The 26777-nt window shown below is 43.8% G+C and overlaps 1 protein-coding gene across 1 annotated transcript in view; it reads right to left on the bottom strand.

Annotated features, from left to right (window-relative positions):
• The window catches only part of LOC129703920 (DNA nucleotidylexotransferase-like), a 139897-nt gene extending 113829 nt beyond the window's left edge, over positions 1-26068 (bottom strand). Inside the window, exons 1-2 of the mRNA XM_055646633.1 lie at positions 24507-26068; positions 1090-1389 (exon numbers count right to left, since the gene is read on the bottom strand). Of these exons, the coding sequence (XP_055502608.1) occupies positions 1090-1353 (264 nt within the window). The 5' untranslated portion in view covers positions 1354-1389; positions 24507-26068. The remainder of the gene's footprint in view (positions 1-1089; positions 1390-24506) is intronic.
• Between the last annotated feature and the right edge of the window lie 709 nt (positions 26069-26777).

Here is a 26777-nt window from a genome sequence, read left to right as displayed (position 1 = left end):
ACAGTCAGACAGGTACATGGACAGGACAGGTTTGAAGGGATATGGACCATACGCGAGCAGGTGGGACTAGTGTAGCTGGGACATTTTGGCCAGTATGGGCAAGTTGGGCCGAAGGGCCTGTTTGCTGCTGTATCTATGCAAGCTGCACTCTATGACCTGGGAGACACCACAGTTGACTGTCCTTGCTCTGCAATCCACTGAGCAGTCCCAAAACCAGTTCTACAAGGGTAGACTTTCTTATCTTTAAGCTTATTCTTGCTTTCTCATTTTCTTCCCCTTGTTGCTATTATGTTCTATTTCCGATCAGCCCATTTTCTATCCCTGCTGCTGCAACCCCTTTTATTCGACAATCTACAATGATAATGACAGGTCCATTATGTGGCCACTTATCAAATGCCTTTTGACAGTCCATGTACTCTACAACAACAATATTTACGCCATTGATTTTCTCTGTAATATTTTCAAAAATTCTATCATGTTAGCTCAACACGAATTGCCTTTTAACAAATCCATGTTGGTTTTCATCATTCACTCCAGTCTAAGCCAAGCTGTTAATTCTGTCCCTGATTTTTCTTCATACAACTTCTCTCATGACCAAGTTGAAATTGACATTGTGCAGGGGTTCGAAAAATATCATCCACTTTGGTTAGACACAAAATGCTGGAGCAACTCAGCGGGACTGGCAACATCTCTGGAGAGAAGGAATGGGTGACATTTTGGTTCAAGACCCTTCTTCAAACTGGTCTCCCCTGACATGAGTCTGAAGAAGGGTCTCGCCCTGAAATGTAACCCATTCCTTCTCTCCAGAGATGCTGCCTGTCCCGCTGAGTTACTCCAGCATTTTGTGTCTATCTTTGGTTTAAACCAGCATCTGCAGTTTCTTCCTACACATAAACCACTTTGGTGTCAGGAGTTAGGGTGAGGAGCTAGCTGGAACAAAGTAAACCTTGAGATGTGATATGTTTCCTGAGCCATTAATAGATTTATTGAGTGTGATATGAGTCTACGTGTCCTGTTGGTTAAAGTGAGATGGGTATCTATTTCATTGTTTATAGCTTTAAAATGCAACTTAACAAGATGTCTACTCACTCTCGAACCACTCCATCCTAATAATGCGTAGGCAAACTGCTGAGGAGGCACAATAACCAGATCGACACGGATAGCCTTCCAGCCTTTAATCATCGTCTTGTTTTCGTCTTCTGTTCCCTTATCAGTCAGTCTCACTGCAGACCCCGAGGCCAGGCTGTGGTCTCTCTTGTCCACAAGTCCTTTGTCTAATTTTAGAATCAGAAAGCATTTTTGGAAATGATCCATGGCGTCATATTTTCTGCTGGGTAGCTGTCTCTTTTCCATAGTGGCCTCCACAACATCACAGAACAGAAGCAAGCCCTGAAAATGGCAGGAATTATGTGTGAGTGAATTATTGATAGAAACACAAAGCAGTTATTCAAAGATAAAATTGTCCAATTTATAAAGCAGCACATCGCAAATATAAAGAAAGTGATATCTGCCTATGACCTTCAGATTAACATTTTTACAGCTACTGTCAAGCTAGTGGAATTCAATTTTTCTCCTTTAGGCTTCTGACAGCTCACGTTATTTGCAAAATAGTTAGGTAAGAAATGGCTTTGTAAGGACACTCCAAATGACAAATCTCATCTCCCACACAGGAGGCCAGTGCTGCCATATCAAGTCACCCTAATTGCTAATGCTAAACCTTTTCAAGATGTTATTTCTTATGACAAGGTTACAATGCAAAAAGTCAACCTGTGCTTCCTTTACTTTATCATTGGTTCCCAGCCCTCTGGAGGGCTGTCAGAATCTGAACAGTCTGCAAAAGGCATTGTTTTTTACAGCACTGTAGTTGGCACTGTAGTTGTACAAAGGATACAGTTGTGAGACTTCTGATCAAATACAAAATATATAAGGAAAGGTTAAGATCGCATAATAACATTTATTTTATATATAAAAAGTTACGATAACATAATAATATTTATTTTATATATTTATATATATATAAATATATAAAATAAATACTATTATGTTATCTGAACTTTTTCATAATGTATAAGAAATGTTCCTTACATTATTGAGGATGTGAGATTATATGCTAGTACAGTGAACACTGAATTCTCTATAATTAAATGCAAATCATTTTTTCAGTAATGCTCCTGGAAGGAATGGTATCAGAGTCATTAATAGTTTGTGCCTGGAGATTGAACTTGGAGCAGGGATTGAAATAGATTAGATTTGAGTTTGCTTTTCCTCAGAGCTCTGGAAAGCATTTTAGGATGGGGGGGGGGGTTCCACACCATGGTGCCATATAAACAGAATTTGCTGTTCTGGCGAGATCCTATTGAAGACCTTGCCCGGCTTAAAAATGATACGTCAGATGTATTCCTTGTGCAGTATAAATTCAATGAACTGTGATCAATAATTTCTTCAGTTAATATTGCAGCCACGAATGACTGAGTCATTAAGAATGTTTGAGGCTGCGATCGTTTTTCGTGCAGTGTACAATAGTAAGATTAAACTAGAACTTACCAGTTTGAAGTTTGATCTGTATTTTATGAGGAGTTATGATGAGGGATTACGTGAAGAGCCCCCTCAGCACGCTTGCGCGGCATACTTCAAAGCAGCGGTGTGGAATCACAGATAGACAGTTATTGAAGTAAACATAGTAAAGAAAAAGACATCAGTTTATCAGTTTGACCCATATTATTGAGGGTGGGAGCGGAGGGCATGTAATCCCTCATCGTAACTCCTCATAAAATACAGATCAAACTTCAAACTGGTAAGTTCTCGTTTAATCTTACTATTTTACTTCGGAGTCACGTGAGTGACTACGTGAAGACTTTAAAGCTCTGTGATTTCAAACCGTGTAACAGTTATTACTTCACTCACTGCCGAAGTCCTTGAGGGAGGAAGTGTGTTATCGTAATCAACCAATGAATCTGTTTGTAGAAAAACACAATGGTATTTTTTAACAATAACAACAAAGAAATTAAATTGCTCCCCTGGGCTTAAATTAAATATTTGCAGTCTGTAAAAAAATTTCTGCAAATAAAGTAGGTTTTGCCAACGGCTTATTATAAAAAGTTCTGAAAGTTCTTTCCCCCGACCATCCTGCTGTAACCAGGATGTGGTCTATAGGCATGTCCATTCTTTTGGCCGTCAACGTGGATGCTGCCCTGGTGGAGTGAGATTTGTACATGTTAGTGTTTATCCCAGCAGCTTTTAGCACCTGCTTGAGCCATCTCGAAACGGTTTGGCTCGTCACCCGACCATAAGGTTTTTTATGACTGACCCATAAGGCTTTTTCACTCCCTCGAATATTTTTGGTTGTGTCTATGTAGGACAGTAGGTGGGGTCATGGCACATAACCGTGGTTCTGGCGGGTAAGCCCGGAATTCCACGACTGGATTAGGTGTTCCTGGTCTGCTCTGTTTGATCAGTCCCTGGATAATGAAAGAGATCTGGTCTGGAGCTGTGATCATGTTGTCCAGTCGCAGTAGGTGTGGTGACTGGACCCTCTGTGCAGATACAAGTGCCATCAACATGAGTGTTTTGAGCATCGATTGTTCCAGTTGAGGGATCTGGCTGGTGGCCATCCCCTGAGGTATGTCAGGACCACACTGACATCCCATATATGGGTGTACCTTGGTCTAGGGGGGCTAGAGTTGTAAATACCCTTCATTAGTTTGACCATCAGCGGGTGGGACCCCATGGCCTGTTGTCCTGGAGCTTGTTCTAAATAGACAGACAGGGCACTTCTAGCTGTGTTGATGGCACTGTAGCTGAGTCCTTCATCGTGGTGAAGGTTCACCAGGAATTCCAGTACGTTGGTAACTGTAGCAGTTGAGAAGGTGGTCCCTGTATCCAAGCAGTACTTCTCCCACTTTTTGATGCTGGACAAGTACTGTTTTCTTGTGGATGTGCGGAGGGATGTCATGGAGTAATGGGAACCATGGCTGTGTAGGCCAGTCGGGAACTGTCAAAATACCTGAACCAGGGTCTATTTGAATTTTGCGTAGTACACGGCTGATGAGGCAGAAGGGAGGAAATGCATAGAAGAAGAAATTTCCCAAATCCAGCGCGAACGCATCTACCGCTGCTGCCTCAGGGTCTGGTTCCCAAGCGACATACATAGGTATCTGGTGATTTAGCCTTAATGCAAATAAGTCGATATCTGGCGTGCCATATTGCTTAATAATCTTTGCAAACACTTTGGGGTTTAACATCCATTCGGTGTTGTCATTAAATTTGCGTGAGCTGGTGTCTGCCACTGTATTTAGCTTACCTGGCAGGTAAGTTGCTGATAGCCAAATATGTCTTTCGACACACCATTGCCAAATTGTGTTGATCAATTTGTTGCATGATATCGATTTTATGCCGCCCATATGGTTAATGTAGGCCACCACCGTAGTATTGTATATTTGCAACCGTACATGCAAGTGATGCATATTGGACGCATATGCTTATAAACCATAAAAGGCACCCAACATCTCTAGATAGTTAATGCCCAGTGTAAGTAGTAATGATGACTCTAGATTAGTCCATCTACCACCTGTGCTGGATATGGAGTTAGTCGCTCCCCAGCCTTGAGCACTGGCACCTGTTTGGATAACTAAAGTAGGGTTAATGATGATGATAGGGCTGAAACTATGCCAAACGTTTTCTGCCCACCACTGTAGTTCTGATATTGCTTCAGTGGGTAATTTCATGATACGATCATAATGACCTGCATGCCATTTTAGTGCCTGTACCTTTGCTCTTTGTTAGTTTTGATGCAAAGGTCCAAATTGTGTAGCCGGAAATGCTGCTACCATTTTCCCAATTACTCTTGCTACTTGTCGAATAGTTGGTCGCTCGTTGACCATTAAATTGTTGCATGATTGTGCCAATTCAGTTGTTTTGTCTTTTGGCAAAGTTACAGACATGTGGGCTGAGTTCACTGTGAAGCCCAAGTAGACCAAGATGGCTTCAACTTAGATTTATCTGGATGTAAGACAAATCCCAAGGTTTCGAACAATTGTTTGTTAGCTGACACAGCTGATATGCCAATTTCATGGTCTTGCCTACTAATAAGATATCATCAAGATATGCCATGACCATATGTTTTTGGCTTCTTAATATTGCCAGGGCTGGTTTTAGTATCTTGGTGAATAATCTTGGGGCTGATGTTAAGCCATTGGGTAATGCTTTAAACTGCCATAGCTGCCCCATCCAGGTAAATTTCAGGTATCTGCGATGATCCTTGTGAAGGGGTACTGAATATTAAGCATCTTTGAGGTCAATGCTTGCCATGAAGTATCCTTTGGAAATCAGTTGTTTGGCAGTAACAAACGTTTCCATTTTGAAATGTAAAACTTGACATACATATTTAGTGAAGTTAAGTCAATGATGATGCGACATCCACCATCTTTTTTAGTTTTAGTGTATATTTTTCTAGTTTAAATTGTATTTTGTATCCACCAATGCTATTGAGTATATACTTGTCACTCGTGATAGACTCCCATGCTTCCTTAAACAGGTGTAATTTCCCCCGTTAGTATTGCGCCCCTACTTTTTATATGCTGGTAGGAACCAGACCCACCTACCTCCATGGTTATAGGTGTTTCTTCTGTCCCTTCCCAGACCAGCGAGTCTTGCGCGTTGTCTGATGTGGCGGTGATGTTTGGGGGTGGCGCATTTTCCATGGGGTCCGCTCTGGGCCTTGCTCTAAAAGAGACTTCAGGTGGTGATATGCGGACCCTGAGCTTTCATCAGTCCCATAGGATAGACGTTGACTGGTGGACGCGATGGGGTGCAGCCGCTTGGGTATTGTTGTTTTGGGTTTGCTCCTCCCGAGGCCTGCCCTCATGAGACCGAAAGTTTTTTAGAGGCCTCTTCCACATCCTTTACTTTTTTCGTGAGGTCTTTGCCAAAGAGCAATGTGTCTGGCTCAGTGGCTGGGGTTTTGCACAACCCCGCAAATTTTGTATTTAGGGCAGGTCTTATATTTCTTTATGGAGGTTATTTATCTCGAACTGCGTGTTGCACAACAGTGCGAGAATTGGTTTGTGGTCATCTCCGTATTGTCCACAGAATGAGCAAATGATGTGATGGCTGACGTCAGGAGCCTGAGGATCCGCTGCAGTTTCAGCTCCTGATTCCGAATATTTGGCCCGACGTGCCCCCAGATTTGGTTGTTGACAGCCGGCACTTTGAGAGACTTTTGGAGCTGTTTAGGAGAGGTTTTTTGGAGCTGTGTAAAATTCTAAGGCCTCATTAACCACCTGCTCCTGTAGAGCCTGTTGGAGTGGTTAATGCTGGTCGCTAGTTTAGGCTCTAATGGCCTTCCTGCACATGGGGCTGCCACGTAGCGGTCCACCGCACCCAGCAGCTCTTCCTGGTCCTGCACCCCTTGCATACTCCCGACTTCTGCAGCCAGCGACCCCTCTTCCTGACCAGCCCAGTCCTGGTCGCCAAAGCTGCCCTCGGGTGAGGAGGAAGCGATGGCCAGTGCACAAAGCACTGTGGAGGGAGTGCCTGAACTCCCCCTGCGAGACTGCTCCTCACGCAGCGCGTCTCGCTGGAGCACCTGCTCCAGGAGCCGCTCCATGCGGCTCTCCCCTGAACGGGTGGTGAGACGTCCCCGTCCGACAAGTCGGAAACCACCGGCCGGATGCTCTTCCTGGTGGCTATACAACCAGTCCGCTGCTCAGGGGCTAGCGGGACTGGCCTCGGCACGGTGTCGGGGATGGCGGAGCGCCGGGTAAGCGGTCCTACCGCCTGTTGCTGCCCCCCCCCCCAGATGGAACGCTCCTCCGTTGGAGTCGAGCGGGGGACAGGTTTGTTCAAGAGCCTTTGTTCTCTGCCTGTAAAAGAAAGCAGAAGGCTCTCCTGTGAAAGAAACCCGACCTCAGGGTACTTACCTGACGGTCCGTTCTTTCAATCTGTAGCGGGAGCGCCTGACTCCCGATGCGGCCGCTGTTGCACTGCTGAACGCAATGCCGCGCATGCGTGCTGAGCGGGCTCTTCACGTAGTCACTCACGTGACTCCGAAGTACAATCAAGGGTTATGTGGACAGAGCTGCCGAGTGAGTTGAAGTAAATGAACAGCTCAGCCATGGTTTTAAAGAATGGTGGAGCAGGTTCAAACAGTACTTCAACTCTTCTACTCCTGTTTCATGTTTCATTGGTCTTAAAGCATCATGACGGCCAAAGTGAACATAGACACCAGTGAAGGAGAAAATGGAGGAACTTATAATGTAAGAGGAATCGAATATAGGAGCAAAGAGGTCCTTCTGCAGTTGTACAGACCCTACTGAGACCACACCTGGAGTATTGTGTGCAGTTTTGGTCCCCTAATTTGAGGAAGGACATTCTTGCTATAGAGGGAGTGCAGCGTAGGTTTACAAGGTTAATTCTCGAGATGGCGGGACTGTCATCTGCTGAGAGGATGGAGCAGCTGGGCTTGTACACTCTGGTGTTTAGAAGGATGAGAGGCAATCTCATTGAAACATATAAGATTGTTAAGGTTTGGTCCTGCTAGAGGCAGGAAACATGTTCCCGATGTTGGGGGAGTCGAGAACCAGGGGCTACAGATTAAGAACAAAGAGTAAGCCATTTAGAACGGAGATGAGGAACACTTTTTCTCACAGAGAGAGGTGAGTCTGTGGAATTCTCTGCCTCAGAGGGATACTTTCAAGAGAGAGCTAGATAGGGCTCTAAAAATAGCAGAGTCAGGGGATACGGGAGAAGGCAGGAACGGTATACTGATTGGGGATGATCAGCCATGATCACATTGAAGGGCTGAATGGTCTACTCCTGCACCTATAGTCTATTGTCTATTGTAATGATGGCTGAAAATAAATAAATAGTGGATGATAAAATAACTTTAATTTTATGATAATATTAAATTACTTATATTCATGATCTGTGCCTGTGACTTTAACCCCACCTGCACAACAAGATGTGATGGATGGTCTGTTGAAAAATTTGTGATTTTAGCCCATTAAACTATTCTTGGCATCAACTCCCAATTATACACATGTGATTAAGGGTGGTGGGTGTATGGAACGAGCTGCCAGATGAGGTAGTTGAGGCAGGGACTATCACACCATTCAAGAACAAATTAGGTACGTGGGTAGGACAGGTTTAGAGGAATATGGGCCAGTGAGCAGGCAGGTAGGACTAGTATGGCTGGGACATGTTGGCCAATGTGGGCAAGTTGGGCCAAAGGGCCAATTTCCACACTGTATGACTATGACTCTATCTATGACTGATGTGTCTCAGAGACAAAAGTGTGTCTTGTGAATACAGTCAAATAGGACATGAATGATGCCTGTACGGCATTTCAAGAGAATCTAAAGGGCCTGTCCCATAGGGCGTCATTTGCGTGTCATTTATGCGACATCATTTACACGTCACGATGCACGACATGCACGTTGTGACTTGCGCATGGCATGCATTATGCGTGCATGGCGCGTGGTGAGGCGGGGGGGAGTAAGCAGTGATGTGCGGTCGCGCACAGCGCCCAAGGATTTTGGGATTCACACAATCTTCGCAAGCCAACTGCGTGATGTGCAAATGACGCCCAAGTGGGACAGGCCTTAAGGTTTGCCCAGCAACAAACCAGCTAGGTATATCCCGCTCCTCTATATCCCGCTCACTCCTCATCCCCCCACTCGTAATGAGGACAAGAGTCCCCCTTCTCCTCACCATCCACCCTACCAGCCGTCACATAAGCACATAATCCTCTGACATTTTCACCACCTCCAATGGGATTCCACCATGACCACATCTTCCCATCTCCTTCCCTTTAGGCTTTCCACAGAGACCGCTCCCTCTGTAGCTCCCTGGTCAATTTGTCCCTTCCCACCCAAACCACCCCCTCCCCTGGTACTTTTCCTTGCAACCGCAGAAAATGCTACACTTGTCGCTTTACCTCCCCCTTTGACCCCATCCAAGGACCCAAGCAGTCTTTCCAGGTGAGGCAGAGGTTCACCTGCACCTCCTTCAACTTCATCTATTGCATTCGCTTTTCCAGGTGTCAACTGCTCTACGTCGGTGAGACCAAGCGCAGGCTTGGCGATCACTTCATCCATCACACCCACTCAGTTCACATTAACCAACCTGATCTCCCGGTGGCTCAGCACTTCAACTCCCCCTCCCATTCCGAATCCGACCTTTCTGCTCGGGGTCTCCTCCATGGCCAGAATGAGTCCCACCACATATTGGAGGAGCAGCACCTCGTATTTTGCTTGGGTAGTTTTCACCCCAGCGGTATGAACATTGACCTCCAATTTCAGGCAGTCCTTGCTCTCTCCCTCCTTTCCCTCCCCTTCCCAGCTCTCCCACAGCCTACTGTCCCCGCCTCTTCCTTTCTTTCCCCCCCCCCACAACATCAGTCTGAAGAAGGGTCTTGACCCAAAACGTCGCCTATTCCTTTGCTCCATAGAAGCTGCCTCACCCGCTGAGTTTCTCCAGCATTTATGTCTACCTTCGATTTTTCCAGCATCTGCAGTTCTTTCTTAAACAGGAAGCTGGTATAATCAGCTTCATAACTTGCAACTAAAAACCAAAACAAAAAAGATTATCCCCAAATCATTAAGATCTACTCAAAAGAAATCTGATAAAATATCATCTCCAGAAGTGTTAATTATGTTAAATATGTTCTTCCCATGTTTTTATTTTGATTGACCCGAAACGTCACCTATTCTATTTCTCCAGAGATGCTGTCTGACCCGCTGAGTTACTCCAGCTTTTTGGGTCTTACCTCATTTTTTAGTTTGATTTTTATTTCACTGAGATCCAAGTGGCATTATAATGAATGCTTTCCGGGGATAATTACGAACCTCCAGTTTCCTTCCTTCTGACTTGTATCCCTGTTACTGGTGCACGTTATGCCTTTCCCAAGAAGGAATTCATTTTTGGATGAATAGTAATTTACAAGAAGTAACAACAGCCTCCATGGGTCAAGAGACTCCACTGATAGAACAGAACAAATGAAGACCGATGCCAATACGAGGAGTCATGAATGAATTTTGTAGATGTTTCTAGGGAACAGCGTGAGTTTCGGTAGCATGGTTTGCAGCCTGCTGCTGCAGGACAGCTTGTGGAGAAAACAGTGAACAAGGTCTGGCTGTCAGAATTGTAATATCCTCAAGATTTCCATTATGGGCTGTCACCAGAGTATAATGTGGCCTCCTTATACCTCCCAAACGTTAATGCTTATGTCGCAATTGCTCTCCCAGCCATGATAAATAGTACATTACCTTGGTGTTAAATACTAAACTACAGAACCAGGCAGCTCTGGGATTGCTCTGGCATTCCTTCCATTCAGTGAACAATGCACTGATAATAAAAAAACAATATTAAGTATCGAAAGATGAGCCAGCAGCTTGAACAGGAAATGCTTGTGAATGGCTTCATTAGTCTTCCAAAGCTAGTTAAACTCGTCACTAAAAAAAATAATAGCAGTCTGTTGCAGCTCCACTAGCAACTACCATGATTGTTCAGTTCAGTTTAGAGATGTAGCGCAGAAACAGGCCCTCTGGTCCACCGAGTCTGCTCCGACCAGCGATCACCTCACGCTAACCTTATCCTATACACTAGGAAAAATTTACTATTTATAATTTTACGAAAGCCAAATAACCTACAAACCTGTATATCTTTGGAGAACCCAGAAAAAGCCCATGGGGTCACAAGGAGAACTTTCAAACTCCATACAGCACCCATGGTCAGGATCGAACCTGCTGTGCCGCTGTGCTAGCAACTAGGCCCACAACCACTGACCTCATGTTTCTAGTATTCCACTATCATCATAGGTTGGATTATCTATTATGTTTTAGTTTAGTTTAGTTTAGTTTAAATTAGAGATACAGCGCGGAAACAGGACATTCGGCCCACCGCGTCTACTCCGATCAGCGATCCCCGCACACAAACACTTTCCTACACACACCAGGGACAATTTACATTTATACCAAACCAATTAACCTACAAACCTCTATGTCTTTGGAGTGTGGGAGGAAACTGAAGATCTCGGAGAAAACAGGGAGAACGTACAAACTCCATAGAGACAAGCGGCCATGGTCTACCATTGCACCACCGTGCCGGATAGATGTTCATGGTGCCTATGTCTTTGAAGCTAGTCATCCAATTTACTGTTCAATAGTAATTTGATAACATAGCTATAACAAAAAGTGTTAATTGACCAATATGGAAATATGCCTCAAAGGATGATTTGAATTCTAAAAAAAACATAGTTTTTGATTTATTTTGTGACTAGGTGATTAAACTGCCGTGAACTTCATCAATTCTATTTTTTGTACAAGTTTCGGCACAGTCACCAGAAGATTTGTGCTGCTACTTTGCGAGCTCCAGACATGTTTATAGCTGGGTGATCAAGCCTCTGAGGGCCTAGCTACAGGTTAGATATTTTGGATTCTATCCTTGTTTGTTCCAGCTGACTGCTAGCATAATGATGAGCATTGGCTGCTGGAGGGTTGGTAAATGAGTGACAGAAAGTAGAAATATATAGATATGCAAGTATAATACCAAATTTTAACAATTCCGCAAAATCTCCAAAGACTGTGGGCAGTTTCCTTTGTTGCAAAGGTCTGTCTGTAACTTCTGCTGAGATACACTGCAGAATACTGAAGTGATGTGAGAAAACGCTGTACTGATTGAGGGTAGATTCCACCAGTCTTGTGATGTGAAAACCTCACAATGAGTTTGGTTGTCCTTCTTATATTCCTCACTAGTTTGCCCTCATATTTTATCTTCTCTCTCTATACTTTCTTTATTGTTCTCCTTTGCTGAGCTCTGAATTTATCCTAGTTTTCAGATCTTTGTGAACATTTGCCTCCTTATATACCTGCACAAGTTCACAAGCTGTAGTAGAATTAGGCCATTCGGCCCATCGAGTCTACTCCGCCATTCAATCATGGCTGATCTCTGCCTCCTAATCCCATTTTCCTGCCTTCTCTCCATGACCCTTGACACCAGTTCAAATCAAGAGCTTCAGCTTAATACCCTCATTACCACCCATAGTTAACCAAGGTTGATCCATCCCTCCCTTGGACATTTTCTCCTGATGGGATATTTTTTTGCTGAGTGCCATGTATTCCCTCCTTAAATGTTTCCTGCTTCCTGTCCTGTCTTGTCTTATCTTGTCTTCTAATATAGAAACATAGAAACATAGAAATATAGAAAATAAGGGCAGGAGGAGCCAGCCCTTCGAGCCAGCACCGCCATTCATTGTGATCTTGGATGATCGTCCCCTATCAATAACCCGTGCCTGCCTTCTCCCCATATCCCTTGACTCCACTAGCCCTTAGAGCTCTATCTAACTCTCTCTTAAATCCATCCAGTGACTTGACCTCCACTGCCCTCTGTGGCTGGGAATTCCATAAATTCACAACTCTCTGGGTGAAAACGTTTTTTTTTCACCTTAGTGTTAAATGACCTCCCCATTAGTCTAAGACTGTGGCCCCTGGTTCTGGACTCGCCCAACATTGGGAACATTTTTCCTGCATCTAGCTTGTCCAGTCGTTTTATAATTTTATATGTTTCTATAAGATAACCCCTCATCCTTCTAAGGAATACAACCCTAGTCTTTTCAATCTTTCCTCATATGACAGTCCCGCCATCCCAGGGATCAATCTTGTGAACCTACGCTGCACAGCCTCAGTCACAAGGATGTCCTTCCTCAAATTAGGAGACCAAAACTGTACACAATACTCCAGATATGGTCTCACCAGAGCCCTATACAAATGCAGAAGATCCTCTTTACTCCTATACTGAAATCCTCGTTATGAAGGCCAACATTCCATTAGCTTTCTTCTGTCGTACTTGCTCAACTGTTTGTTCAGTCTACTTTCCATTGTAATTCCTTTATTGCAATCAAACACATTTGGTTCCAATCAAATTTTCTTACTCTCAAACGGAATGCAAAAATCTTTCAAATGATCATCATTGCATCCCAGGGGATCCTTTACCCTAAGGTTATTTATTGAAGGTGCCTCAGTCATTATTACCAAATCCAAGGTCCAAGTTACCGCAGTCATCATTGCCAGATGCAGATCCTGTTCTCTATTTGATCCCATAACATATTTCTCCGGGAAACTATCCGAATACACTCTATGATTTGGTTGTAACAGGTATTCATTCCAACTTGACCAACCCGACCCACATGAGGACTAAACTCATATCTATTCCTTAATAATTACTTAACTATAGCATTGTGCTTTTAATACACATATATTTTTAGTTTCATATCCTATCCTACAGGTTTTTCATTTCATTGCTATTTTTTACCTCCACAAATAGAAACATAGAAATTAGGTGCAGGAGTAGGCCATTCGGCCCTTCGAGCCTGCACCGGCATTCAATATGATCATGGCTGATCATCCAACTCAGTATCCCGTACCTGCCTTCTCTCCATACCCCCTGATCCCCTTAGCCACAAGGGCCACATCTAACTCCCTCTTAAATATAGCCAATGAACTGGCCTCAACTACCCTCTGTGGCAGAGAGTTCTAGAGATTCACCACTCTCTGTGTGAAAAAAGTTCTTCTCATCTCGGTTTTAAAGGATTTCCCCCTTATCCTTAAGCTGTGACCTCTTGTCCTGGACTTCCCTAACATCGGGAACAATCTTCCTGCATCTAGCCTGTCCAACCCCTTAAGTGGTGCCTGGATCACTCTGAGCCTACATCATCACTCTCAGCTCATCTTATTTCATCTGTTTTAACAGTGCTACCTCACCACCTATGTATTGCCATCAATCCTTAAAACACACATATCCCGGTGTATTAATTCCCAGTTTGACCCCTTGTGTCATTGGGTGGCACCGCACGCGGCAGCCTCGCCAGCAGTTTGTCTGTCATTTCACCGTTTTTGTTATTTTTAGTGTCAAAAGTATGGTTTTGGAGGTTTCTTATTCTTTATTATGTGGGGGGTGAAGGGGGAAACCGTTTTCTCAGTCACTACCTGGTCGAGGATGCCTCTTTTTCTCAGAGTCGCATCTTCACCCCCTCACCTCCTCGCGGCCTACCAACTGGATTAGCGTGGCCTTTCCTGCCGCAGACCAGCCAGAGCTTCAGTATCGGTGCAGCACTGAATTCCATCATGGAGCGGGGCAATGCCTTACCGGGGATCGCCTGTGTTGGAGCTCCGGAGTGTTGGGCCTGCTCTACCCTCACAATGGAAAACATTGATTCCGCTGTGTGGAGATGTTCATGTTAAATTCTATCGTGTGTTGCGTTCTTTTTATTCGTATGGCTGTATGGTAACTCAAATCTCACTGCACCAATTGTTGCATGTGACAATAAATGTGACTTGAACTTGAATTTGCAACCACGTCCATTATTCTGCCTTGTTTCTAGGGCCTGCGTATCAGTTTTGTCCTGTTAACAATCTTTGCATAGTTCCTCCAAGCATGATGGTATTTAGCTTAGAAATAGAACTTCCTTCCTACCCAACAAAATCTTCAGAGATTGTTTAATGGACGTAGGCCTATGACTCATTTTGGTTTTAAATATATATTGTCACATTAGGTAGATGTTTTGCTGACCTGCAGTCATTTGTACTCAGAAAATGGAATAGGTTGCTAGTGTGCCAGGGAGCTTGGTGGGAGACCATTTTGTGCATTTCGAATGAGACCTGGCAATTAATACACCCAAGTCGGTCTTCAGAGCCAATATATTAAATTGCTGCACGTGCACTCAAAAGCAACCTGGAAATAATATCTGGAGATTAAATTTTCAACTGCTGCCACCCTCTGTTCTAATTGGTCTTGAAATTCAGAATTGTCTTATATATGTGCTTCTTCATTATCGGCAGTCACTCGAAAAATGTATGACTGTCCTCTATATGGAGGATGCCTGTGCGTGACTTTGTCTAACGTGGGGAGACTGGTGCACAGACAGCCACCCCACGGTCCTTGACAGATCTGGGTCAGGATCCAGTGGCATGGAATCCAAGACAACCGGGGACCTTTTTCTGCTGCAGCCTTCATCCGCCTTCCCAGCCGTTGTGACGTTCCACTAAAGTCAGCCATCAACCTCCGCCTGTTCCACCATTGAGGTCTTGGTTGGACTTTTCTTTGTTATAGACCTCCCCTTCAACCTTACCGCCATGGGTGACCCTACCAGGAGCATAGCTCCAGACGGCATCGCTCTCAGGATCTCAGGACCATATAACCATATAACCATATAACAATTACAGCACGGAAACAGGCCATCTCGGCCCTTCTAGTCCGTGCCGAACACATAATCTCCCCTAGTCCCATCTACTTGGATTCAGACCATAACCCTCCATTCCTTTCCCGTCCATATAACTATCCAATTAATTTTTAAATGATAAAAACGAACCTGCCTCCACCACCTCCACTGGAAGCTCATTCCACACAGATACCACTCTCTGAGTAAAGAAGTTCCCCCTCATGTTACCCCTAAACTTCTGTTGCTTAATTCTCAACTCATGTCCTCTTGTTTGAATCTTCCCTACTCTCAGTGGGAAAAGCTTATCCACGTCAACTCTGTCTATCCCTCTCATCATTTTAAAGACCTCTATCAAATCCCCCCTTAACCTTCTGCACTCCAAAGAATAAAGACCTAACTTGTTCAACCTTTCTCTGTAACTTAGTTGCTGAAACCCAGGCACCATTCTAGTAAATCTCCTCTGTACTCTCTCTATTTTGTTGACATCCTTCCTATAATTAGGTGACCAAAATTGTACACCATACTCCAGAATTGGCCTCACCAATGCCTTGTATAATTTTAACATTACATCCCAACTCAATGCTCTGATTTATAAAGGCTAGCACACCAAAAGCTTTCTTTACCACCCTATCTACATGAGATTCCATCTTCAGGGAACTGTGCACAGTTATTCCCAGATCCCTCTGTTCAACTGCATTCTTCAATTCCCTACCATTTACCATGTACGTCCTATTTTGATTTGTCCTGCCCAGATATAGCACCTCACACTTATTAGCATTAAACTCCATCTGCCATCTTTCAGCCCACTCTTCAAACTGGCATAAATCTCTCTGTAGACTTTGAAAATCTACTTCATTATCCACAACACCACCTATCTTAGTATCATCTGCATACTTACTAATCCAATTAACCGCACCATCATCCAGATCATTGAAGTACATGACAAACAACAGTGGACCCAACACAGATCCCTGTGGCACCCCACTAGTCACTGGCCTCCAACCTGACAAACAGCCATCCACCATTACTCTCTGGCATCTCCCATTCAGCCACTGTTGAATCCATCTTGCTACTCCACGATGAATACCCAACAATTAAACCTTCTTAACCAACCTTCCATGAGGAACCTTGTCAAAGGCCTTACTGAAGTCCATATATACAATGTCCACTGCTTTACCCTCATCAATTTCACGAGTAATCTCTTCAAGAAATTCAAGAAGATTAGTCAAACATGACCTTCCAGGCACAAATCCATGTTGACTGTTCCTAATCAGACCCTGTTTATCCAGATGCTTATATATATTATCTCTAAGTATCCTTTCCATTAATTTGCCCACCACTGACGTCAAACTAACAGGTCTATAATTGCTAGGTTTACTCTTAGAACCCTTTTTAAACAATGGAACAACATGCGCAGTACGCCAATCCTCCGGTACTATTCCCGTTTCTAATGACATTTGAAATATTTCTGTCATAGCCCCTGATATTTCTACACTAACTTCCCTCAATGTCCTAGGGAATATCCTGTCCAGACCTGGAGACTTATCCACTTTTATATTTCTCAAAAGTGTCAGTACTTCCTCTTCTTTGAATCTCATAGTTTCCATAGCTACTCTACTTGTTTCCCTTACCTCACATAATTCAATATCCTTCTCCTTGGTGAATACCGAAGAAAATAAATTGTTCAATATCTCCCCCATCTCTTTTGGCTCTGCAGATAGCTGTCCACTCTGACTCTCTAATGGACCAATTTAATCCCTCGTTATCCTTTTGCTATTAATATAGCTGTAGAAACCCTTTGGATTTACTTTCACCTTACTTGCCAAAGCAACCTCATATCTTCTTTTAGCTTTTCTAATTTCTTTCTTAAGATTCTTTTTACATTCTTTATACTCCTCAAGCACCTCATTTACTCCATGCTGCCTATAATTATTGTAGATCTCTCTCTCTTTTTCCGAACCAAGTGTCCAATTTCCCTTGAAAACCATGGCTCTTTCCAATTTTTAATATTTCCTTTCAACCGAACAGGGACATAAAGATTCTGTACTCTTAAAATTTCACCTTTAAATGTCCTCCATTTCTCTTCCACATCTTTCCCATAAAACAAAATGTCCCAATTTACTCCTTTTAAATCCCTTCGCATCTCCACAAGCCTTTCCCCAATCAAAAATCTCAACCCTAGGTCCAGTTCTGACCCTCTCCATAATTATATTGAAACTAATGGTATTGTGATCACTGGACCCGAACTGTCCCCCAACGCATACCTCTGCCACCTGACCCGTCTCATTTCCTAACAGGAGGTCCAGCACTGCCCCTTCTCTAGTAGGTACCTCTATGTATTGATGCAAAAATCTATCCTGCACACATTTTACAAACTCCAAACCATCCAGCCCATTTACAGAATGTGTTTCCCAGTCTATGTGTGGAAAATTGAAATCTCCCACAATCACTACCTTGTGCTTACTACTAATATCTGCTATCTCCTTACATATTTGCTCTTCCAGTACTCGCTCCCCATTTGGCGGTCTATAATACACCCCTATAAGTGTTGCTACCCCTTTCCCATTTCTCAGTTCCACCCAAATAGCCTCCCTAGACGAGCCCTCTAATCTATACTGCCAAAGCACTGCTGTAATATCTTCCCTGATAAGCAATGCAACACCTCCACCTCTTGCCCCTCCAATTCTATCACACCTGAAGCAACGAAATCCTGGAATATTTAGTTTCCAATCACAGCCCTCCTGCAACCATGTTTCACTGATCGCCACAACATCATACTTACAGGTGACAATCCAGGCTCTAAGTTCATCCACCTTTCTTACAATGCTCCTAGCATTAAAATATACACATTTAAGAAACCCACCCTCTCTTATTCTCTGTTTATTGTCTTTTTCTTCCTTCTACCCTACATTTTGGGTCAGAGTGCTACCCTTCTCTGCCTCCTGCCTCACACATTGACTGCTTGCTTTCCCAATTTGAGTCCCTCCCCCCAACCGTTCTAGTTTAAAATCTCCCCAGTAGCCTTTGCAAATCTCCCCACCAGGATATTGGTCCCCCTCGAGTTCAAGTGCAACCCGTCCTTTCTGTACAGGTCGCACCTTCCCCAAAAGAGGTCCCAATGATCCAGAAACTTAAATTCATACCCACTGCAACAGTCCCTCATCCACGCATTCATCCTCCACCTCGCTCCATTCCTACTCTCACTGTATTGTATTGTATATCTTTATTGTAATTTCCTGAGTATTCGCATACCCAGAGGAAACAAAAAAAACGTTGCTCAACCAGTGTCCATTCAGTTTGCATTAAAAAATAGATAGGAATTAAAATTAAAAAATACATGTCATGAACAAATTTAACACTCTACTAAACATTCAACAGCCGTTCCGACCGGCAGCGGCACAACAGTGGCTCTGCTGCAGTGTGGGGGTTTGTGCGCGATACTTGGCAGGGGGCAAAGTCCATTTAACAGTCTTATAGCCTGTGGGAAGAAGCTGAGGAGCATCCTGCTGGTTTTGCAGCTAATGCTCCTGTACCTCTTCCCAGATGGGAGGATGGAGAATATGTCATGCGATGGGTGGTAAGGGTCTTTGATGATGGAGATGGCTCTGTTGATACATCTCTTCCTGTATATGTCCAGCAGGAAGGGGAGTGGAGCACCAATAATCCTGCTTGCGGTCTTCACTATCCTGTCCAGTTGGTGCCGTTCGTACGCTTTGCAGCTCCCGAACCAGGAAGTGATGCCGTATGTCAGTGTGCTCTCGATTGTCCCCCTATAAAAAGTCCGTAGGTGTGTGGTGGGGAGGCCTGCTTTACGTAGTCTTCGGAGAGGGTGAAGTCGCTGCTGGGCTCTCTTGACCAGAGCTGTGGTGTTGGCCGTGGACGTCAGGTCATCAGACAGATGTAGTCCTAAGAACTTCATGCTGCTGACCCTTTCCACATCAGCTCCGTCGATGTGCAGAGGTGTATGGTGTTGTTTCCCCGCCCTCCTGAAGTCAACCACCATCTCCTTAGTTTTTCCCACGTTAAGAATGAGGTTGTGGGATTTGCACCAACCTGTGAGCAGCTCCACCTCCATCCTGTACGCCGATTCATCATTGTTAGTGATGAGACCCACCACTGTTGTGTCATCAGCGAACTTGTTGATGAAGTTGTTATTGAGTCTGGCAGTACAGTCTTGTCCACAGTGGTCACGTGGCACAGGTAGTAATCCTGAGATTGTTACCTTTGCAGTCCTTCTCCTTAACTCTCCTAACCTAACTCCCTAAATTCTTCTTTCAGGACCTCTTCTCTTTTTCTACCTATGTCGTTGGTACCTATATGTACCACGACCTCAAGCTCCTCTCCCTCCCATTTCAGGATATCTTGGACATGTTCAGACACATCCCTGACCCTGGCACCAGGGAGGCAAACTACCATCCGGGTCTCCTGTCTGCGTCCATAGAATCGCCTATCCGACCTCCTGACTATAGAGTCCCACAGGAGGACCACACAAGCTTCTCCACGACGACAAGGTGACCCTGCTTCTCACCCCTAGTATCATGTCCCAGAAAATATAGGTGACCACAGCCCTCATGGATTATGAATTCCTAAGATTTATGATCGTCTCTAGTTTAATCTCGTTCCACTCATGATTGGTCGACCTCTTATTTTTAAACTGCGAGACCGAGATACAGAGATCCCGCCTGGGGGAAATATCTTCCCCTTGTCTGAAGAAGAGCCTCAACCCGAAACGTCACCCATTCCTTCTATCCACAGACGCTGCCTGTCCCGCTGAGTTACTCCAGCATTTTTTGTCTATCTTCAGTGTAAACCAGCATCTGCAGTTCCTTCCTACACTCTTCCTCTTTTCCCTCTATGTCGAGCCCTGTTTTAAATTTTCATTCTTCTCAACTCTAGTCTGCTTAATGACCTCAGCCCAAGAATAAATCTGGAGAATCTTTACTGTAAATCCTAGATCACACGTGTACTCTTCCAAAAATACTCTCTCTGCAGATCTTTGTATCAAAGATCAAATATGCAGACAGAACTCTAGCTGTGGTCTCCCCAGCCCCATCACTTCATGAAGTCATCCACGAACAAAAGTTCCAACGAGAGATTAATCGTCAGTTGATCTATAATGTGTGGTGCTTTTTATATTATTATATATATTTTTAATTTATGTGAATTTAATAATTAACAGTTAATTACGTCATAATGCCACACAGCATGGAAACAGGCCCCTTGGTCTGATTTGTCCAAGATGCCCCATCTAAGTTACTTCAATTTGTACATGTTTAGCCCATCTCTTTATCAACCTTTCCTATCCATGTACTGTACCTGATCAAGTGGGTTTTTTTTTAAATTCTGTTATATTACCTGCCTCAATTCATATCTTAAAACTCTCAGTAAAAAAGATGCCTTTCAGGTTCTTATTAAACCTTACCCTCTCAACTTAAACCTATGTCCTCTGGTTCTTGATTGCACTACCCTCAGCATAAGACATTGTCCATTCACCCTATCAATTCCCCTGATGATTTTATATACCTCTATAAAATCATCCCTGCACTGGCTATCCTTAATCAGGCCCTGTCTATCCAATCCCTCAGAATCCTCACCAGTAAAGGGTCTGCCCCACTTAGGTGATTGTTTAGGAGACTACAGGTGACTAGGCTGTGGCCACATGGTCGCCAGTGGTTGCCGGGGTGTCTGTATGGTCGTGAGTCGTCTCCTCAGTCGCCCAAAGAGTTGTAGCGTCTTTCAGGTCACCACTGGATTTTCAACATGTTGAAACATTTTCAGCGACGATGGGTTTGACGCCAATGAGCGTAGATTGAAGTAGGTGCTGTCGTAGATTGTCGCCAGGTGTCGTAGGTTGTTGCCGGTGCTGACTTTGGTGAATTCCATTGTCGGCAGTCGTCTAAAAAATCACCTAAGTGGGACAGGGCCACAAGTTCCTATCACAGATCTTAGTCTCTCCGGTCTGTAGCTCCCAGGCTTCTCCTTGTAGCCATCTTAAATTGAGGCATAAGATTAGCCAGCCTCCAGTTACCTGTCTAATGATGATTCATACATCTCAGCCACTGGCTCCTGCAATTTCTTCTCTAGCTGCCCATAGTGTCCTCAGATATATCCGATCACGAGATGTACGCACCTTCATATGCCTTCAGATGCCCACCATCCCTTGACCATTATATGGGCTGTCCTCAAGACATCGTTGTTATCTGTCACAAGTTTCCTAGTCTTCATGTATTTTTCCAAGGTAGACAAAGGAGAAATACCCATTGAGGTCCTTGCCCATCTCATAGAGCTGCACATATTCATAGCCACGTTGAGTCTGAAGAAAGGTCTCAACCCAAAACGTCACCTATTCCTTCACTCCATAGATGCTGCCTCACCCGCTGAGTTTCTCCAGCATTTTTGTCCACGTTCATGGTTTCTGAGGGGCCATATTCTCCCTTCCCTTTAGTGTACTTTTATATCTTGTTCATTTATCTTCCATAGCTATCTCTTGCACTGTACCTCAGTGCACATGAATATATTAACCTGAATCTAGATCTGAACCTTTTCCCCCTCCTGATTTTTATTTATTTATTTATTAATTTATTTTCAGAGTAGGGTCAATTCTTACAAGTTGCAAAGAAAAGGTTAAAGCGTCTACAATGTTCAGCCAAAAGCATTGAGTAAATATTTCATATTGTTTTTCTCCTGAGATCTTCACCATGGCAGAATCCAGTCTCCTCCATCCAATGCATTCAGTCCATATGATATCATGGGAGCAATGGATATAGCAAATGCTGTGGGACCACACAACATCCCAGTTGTAGTACAGAAGATCTCTACATCAGAACTAGCAGAATAACCAGCCAAGCTGATTAAATTCAGCTGCAACGCCGATACCTGCCTTACAAGGTAGAAATACCCAACAGGCATAACTTAGTCTAAAAAGCAGAACAAATCCATTACAACTCATTGCTGAATTGGTCAATCCTCCATCATCAGTGGGAGAGTCTAGGACCACAGGTCATAGCCTCAGAAATAAAGTACGTTCCTTTAGGAAGAAGATGAGGGGGATTTTTTTTTACTCAGAGTGTGGTGAATCTGTGATACTCGTTGCCACAGACTGCTGTGGAGGCCAAATGAATGGATATTTTTAAGGCAGAGATCGATTCTTGATTATTGAGGGTGTCCGAGGTTATGGGGAGTAGGCAGGAGAATGCGGTTAAGAGGGAAAGATAGATCAGCTATGATTGAATGGTGGCCAAATGGCCTAATTCTGCTCCTATCACTTATGAACATCAAGATTTCAAGGTTTCAAGGTCAGTTTATTGTCACATGTACCAATTAAGGTACAGTGAAATTTGAGTTACCATGCAGCCATACAAAGTGAAAAGCAACAAGCCAAAAGCAAGCAGCAACCACATAAAAGTTAACCTAAGCATCCGCCACAGTGGATTCCACTTCTGCAGAGTGATGTCACAGAAGCAACACCAACTCGTCAATAACTCACTCACCAATGACCAGTATGTGTTGAGCCTGGATTGTTAATAAACAAGACTGTGGATGCTCGAATCTGGAGCAAAAAAAAAACACTAGATAAACTCTACGGGTCAGGCAGCATCTGTGGGAGAAATAAATTTGTCGACATTTCAGTTTGAGACTCTGCTTTGGGAGTGGTGATCTGAAATGCCAACCTTCCTCACCACACACGCTGCCTTACCCACAGAGTTCCTCCAACAGTGTGTTTACAACTCAATGTTGGCCCAAGCTGACACCAAATAGCTTCATTGTAAAAGTGAGATGAGAGCAACTACCCTGACATCAAGTTAACAGATGATCACTTGCGGCTTTAAAGTTTCTGATAAAACCCCAGGCAATGAGCATCACAGGGAAAAACATAAATAGCATAGTGTTCCATGAACAGGAAGGTGGCTGAGGTTGTCTGACATGAATCATCCCTGCTCTAGGGTAGTTTTCTAAAGGTCCAAAATCTACACTTGCTTCTTCAGTGACCTTCATTCAATTAAAAACCCAGTAGTGGACATTTGGCTAAAGTCAATTCCATTCACAACTCTTCGAGGGTGGAACAAAGGAGGACCCGGCCTGGGGAGACTGCCGTGAGGGGGAGGGGGATGAAGGGGTTGTTGTGAGGGAGGGAGAACAAAAGAACAAAGGTGGACGTGGCACGGGATACTTTGTAACTTTGTTGGCTCTCTTTATAGGGTGATTATTGTATACCTTGGGCATGCATGCAAAGAATTTCACTGTGGCTTGTCATATGTGACAACAAAATATTCATTCATTCATTCATTCATTCAGTCAATGAAGCATCCCTTGCATGTATTCAGCAAGATCCAAACACCATTTAGACAAGTAACATTGATGCCACAAGACAGTGACTATCTCCAGTAGGTTCCCCAGACAATGAATACCATGGCTCCGTGGGCAGAGCAGAGGTGAGGGTTCCTGCTGCAGTTGACTCACCTCCTGGCACCACCTCCAAACCCCATGCTCTTACCACCAGTAGAAGGTGAGAAGAATGATCTGGATGGGTAACAACCATCTCCTGGAAGCTCAAAACCATCCTAAACAAAGCAGATGATTGGCACCTATAAATATCCCTGTTTAGCCTTTGTGAGTGTAATGCACAGTGTCTACAGTGTGTACGGTTTGAAACAATACCTTACAGATACTCTGCAGATACTGCTCTGGGCTACTTTGACACCAACCCCATGAATGCTACCACCAAGCAGGACAAGCACAGTAGCTACATGGGATCACGACCACCTCCAAGTCATATGCCATCCATCATCATCATCATCGTTGAAAACATCACCAGGCACGGTGCCTTACAACGCTATGTACGACAGTGATCGCAACTTCTAGTGAAGTGTGGATGGCCGTTGGCTCGCTAAGAGTTCATCCACCCTTTGACAGGTCTTGCATTTGGTCCTGCTGGGGGTCCACAGCCCCCTCCTCACCTGGCAAACCAGGTGGGGGAAACGGTTTAGTCGCCGACTATCCGGCCATGGAGCAGGTAGCACGGGATTACATGGTACCCGTGGCGGGGGGAGCCAAATTTTCTTACGCCATCCAAATTTTGCTAACGTTGTGAATCTTTCATTGTTCCTGGCTTTCATCCTCAAACACTCTAATCTACAGTGAAGGAGTTCCTTGAGCAGAAGAACAACTGGAGTTGTTGAAGTGGCTCACCATCACCTTCTCAAAGACAATTGGCAATGGGTAATTCACGCATACCTTGCCCACATTGCCCAGATCCCCAAAAATGAATTTAAAAAATGCAATAGGTGATACCTACCTGACGGTCTAGCTTACTGAGGGCTTTGTGAAGGAGACCTTCTACATTCCCTTCCTCTAGGCAGCTGATCAGAAGGTCTACGTCATGGCCAACCTCTTTACCTCTGTAACACAAAAAAAGGGATTGGAAATCAAGAGCTATGAGTGGGTTTGGTATATATTTGTTGCATAAATAATATGTGATAGGCAGTAAAATAATGCAAAGCAGATAATCAAAACCATGGACATGATTGAGATTTCATAATTCAAATATTTCGCTGTAGGACATAAGTACATAAAAAGAGAAGTTAAATAGCTCAATATTGCTGCCTGAAGCAACATCTACCGCACAAATAACAAATGGAGTAACATTAAATTCACAGCTCAGAAGAATAAACAACAAGAAACTATAACATAGTGTTAAATCATTTTGTGTGAGCTGGTAATTTATCAGTGAAACAGTGAAGAATTACGAACCACAACCAATGCTTTAAAAATGGGAAGATTCTGTCTTTCATCCAAACTGAATACGGTCTAGATTTGCAACTGACGTGGGAGGAGTGATATTACTTGCCATAAATCTGATTCTGATATCTCTTAAAAGCGCCAGCAATATCAGCAATGTACTAAAGATTAACAAGCTGTGCTGTCTGCTTTTCCGTAAGCTATGTCACAAGACTGAAATGATTAAATAATATAGTGCCGTGCAATGCAATGCCTCTGACTACCTGACAATGATAAAGAAAGCATTATCAAGAGCGAAACAAAATCAATAATGTTGATCCAACTGTTTCGCTATTTTCCAAAATTTTGAAATTAAGTAAATCATTTGGACCAGTTGAATGGACGGTCACTGCATGGACCCATCTATCATTATTTGGACTCTTTTGATGGTTGATGAGCTTATAAATGCATTCATTGAATTACCGAGTTACCAAGTAATGCAAAGTAGTCACAAAACAGAAGCCGTGCTCCTGACCCAACACATCTCTGCTTGTGTGGGAAAGAACTGCAGATGCTGGTTTAAACCGACGACAGACACAAACTGTTGTAACTCAGCGGGTCTGAGAGCATCTCTGGAGAAAAGGAATAGGTGACGTATCAGGTTGAGACCCTTCCTCAGAGTATGCTTGTGTGTGTGCTCCACCAAACCTTCTTTACTCCTTAATCTACCCCCATCAATTCAGCCGCATATTCTGTTCTCCTTTGTGGTTAGCCCAGGTCCCCCTTCAATGAATATACATTATTTGCTATAATCATTCCAAGTGAAACTGCAGTGATGACCCAACCCAATCATAGAGTCACAGAATGATACAGCGTGGAAACATGCCCTTCGGACATTGGCCAATGTGTCCCAGCTACGCTAATCCCACTAATCCTTACATTCTGATTAGCTTAATTCCCACCAATCCCATGGGAATGTGGCATCCTCAAGATCTTTACAAAATTCCAGAGTAACTCAGCAGGACAGGCAGCATCTCTAGAGAGAAGGAATGGGTGACCTTTCGGGTCGTGACGCCTGAAGAAGAGCCTTCCTGAAGTTGGTCTTGACCCAAAATGTCACCCATTCCTTCTCGCCAGAAATGCTGCCTGTCCCGTTGAGTTACTCCAGCATTTGTGTGTCTATTTTCGGTGTAAACCAGCATTTGCAGTTCCTTCCTGCACACATCCTCAAGATCTTTGTGGCTTCCTCTTTTCAACATTAAGGCCAAAAGCATTGAGTGTTCGAGGTGTCCCCTTGGTCACACAATGCCTTTGATCTTGTCTGCTATAACAATTTGCAATGGGACAGGCCATCGATAAACTACCGCCCTGAATGCACCAATTTAACTCCAGGGACCAAGCAGTTTTGAGGCCTGAACCATTCCAATGTTATGAAGTTATTGAAATAATACATAAACTTATTTTAACATTACATTAAAAACGGAACATTTGTCTCGGACAGTAAATGCAGCCAGGAAAACTGAGCTGTTATGGGGTGTGCCTGTACTTTTTGAGGACTTATTTTATAATTACTACTTTTTCTGCATTGCCGTGTGATTGAATAATACAATGGCAAGCTGGGGACATGACATCATATCGTGCAAGCTATTGCAATTCCCTCCAGTTAAATACTCATCAACTGTCTGAAATAACCACATTTAGAATACCATGGCATGTGAAATGAGGTTTCAAATCAGCTATGGCTCCTATTACTATTTAGAAACAACTCAGGAACCTGACTAAGAGAGTTGAATGTAACAGTGATATGGTAACATGGTAGGAGTACTTTCAATCTTTGCAATGGTCTTTT

This window comes from Leucoraja erinacea, chromosome 15, assembly GCF_028641065.1.
Source record: "Leucoraja erinacea ecotype New England chromosome 15, Leri_hhj_1, whole genome shotgun sequence".
NCBI lineage: Eukaryota > Metazoa > Chordata > Chondrichthyes > Rajiformes > Rajidae > Leucoraja > Leucoraja erinaceus.
Note: the sequence above shows the minus strand (reverse complement) of the source record. Positions and strands in the feature narration are given on the sequence as shown.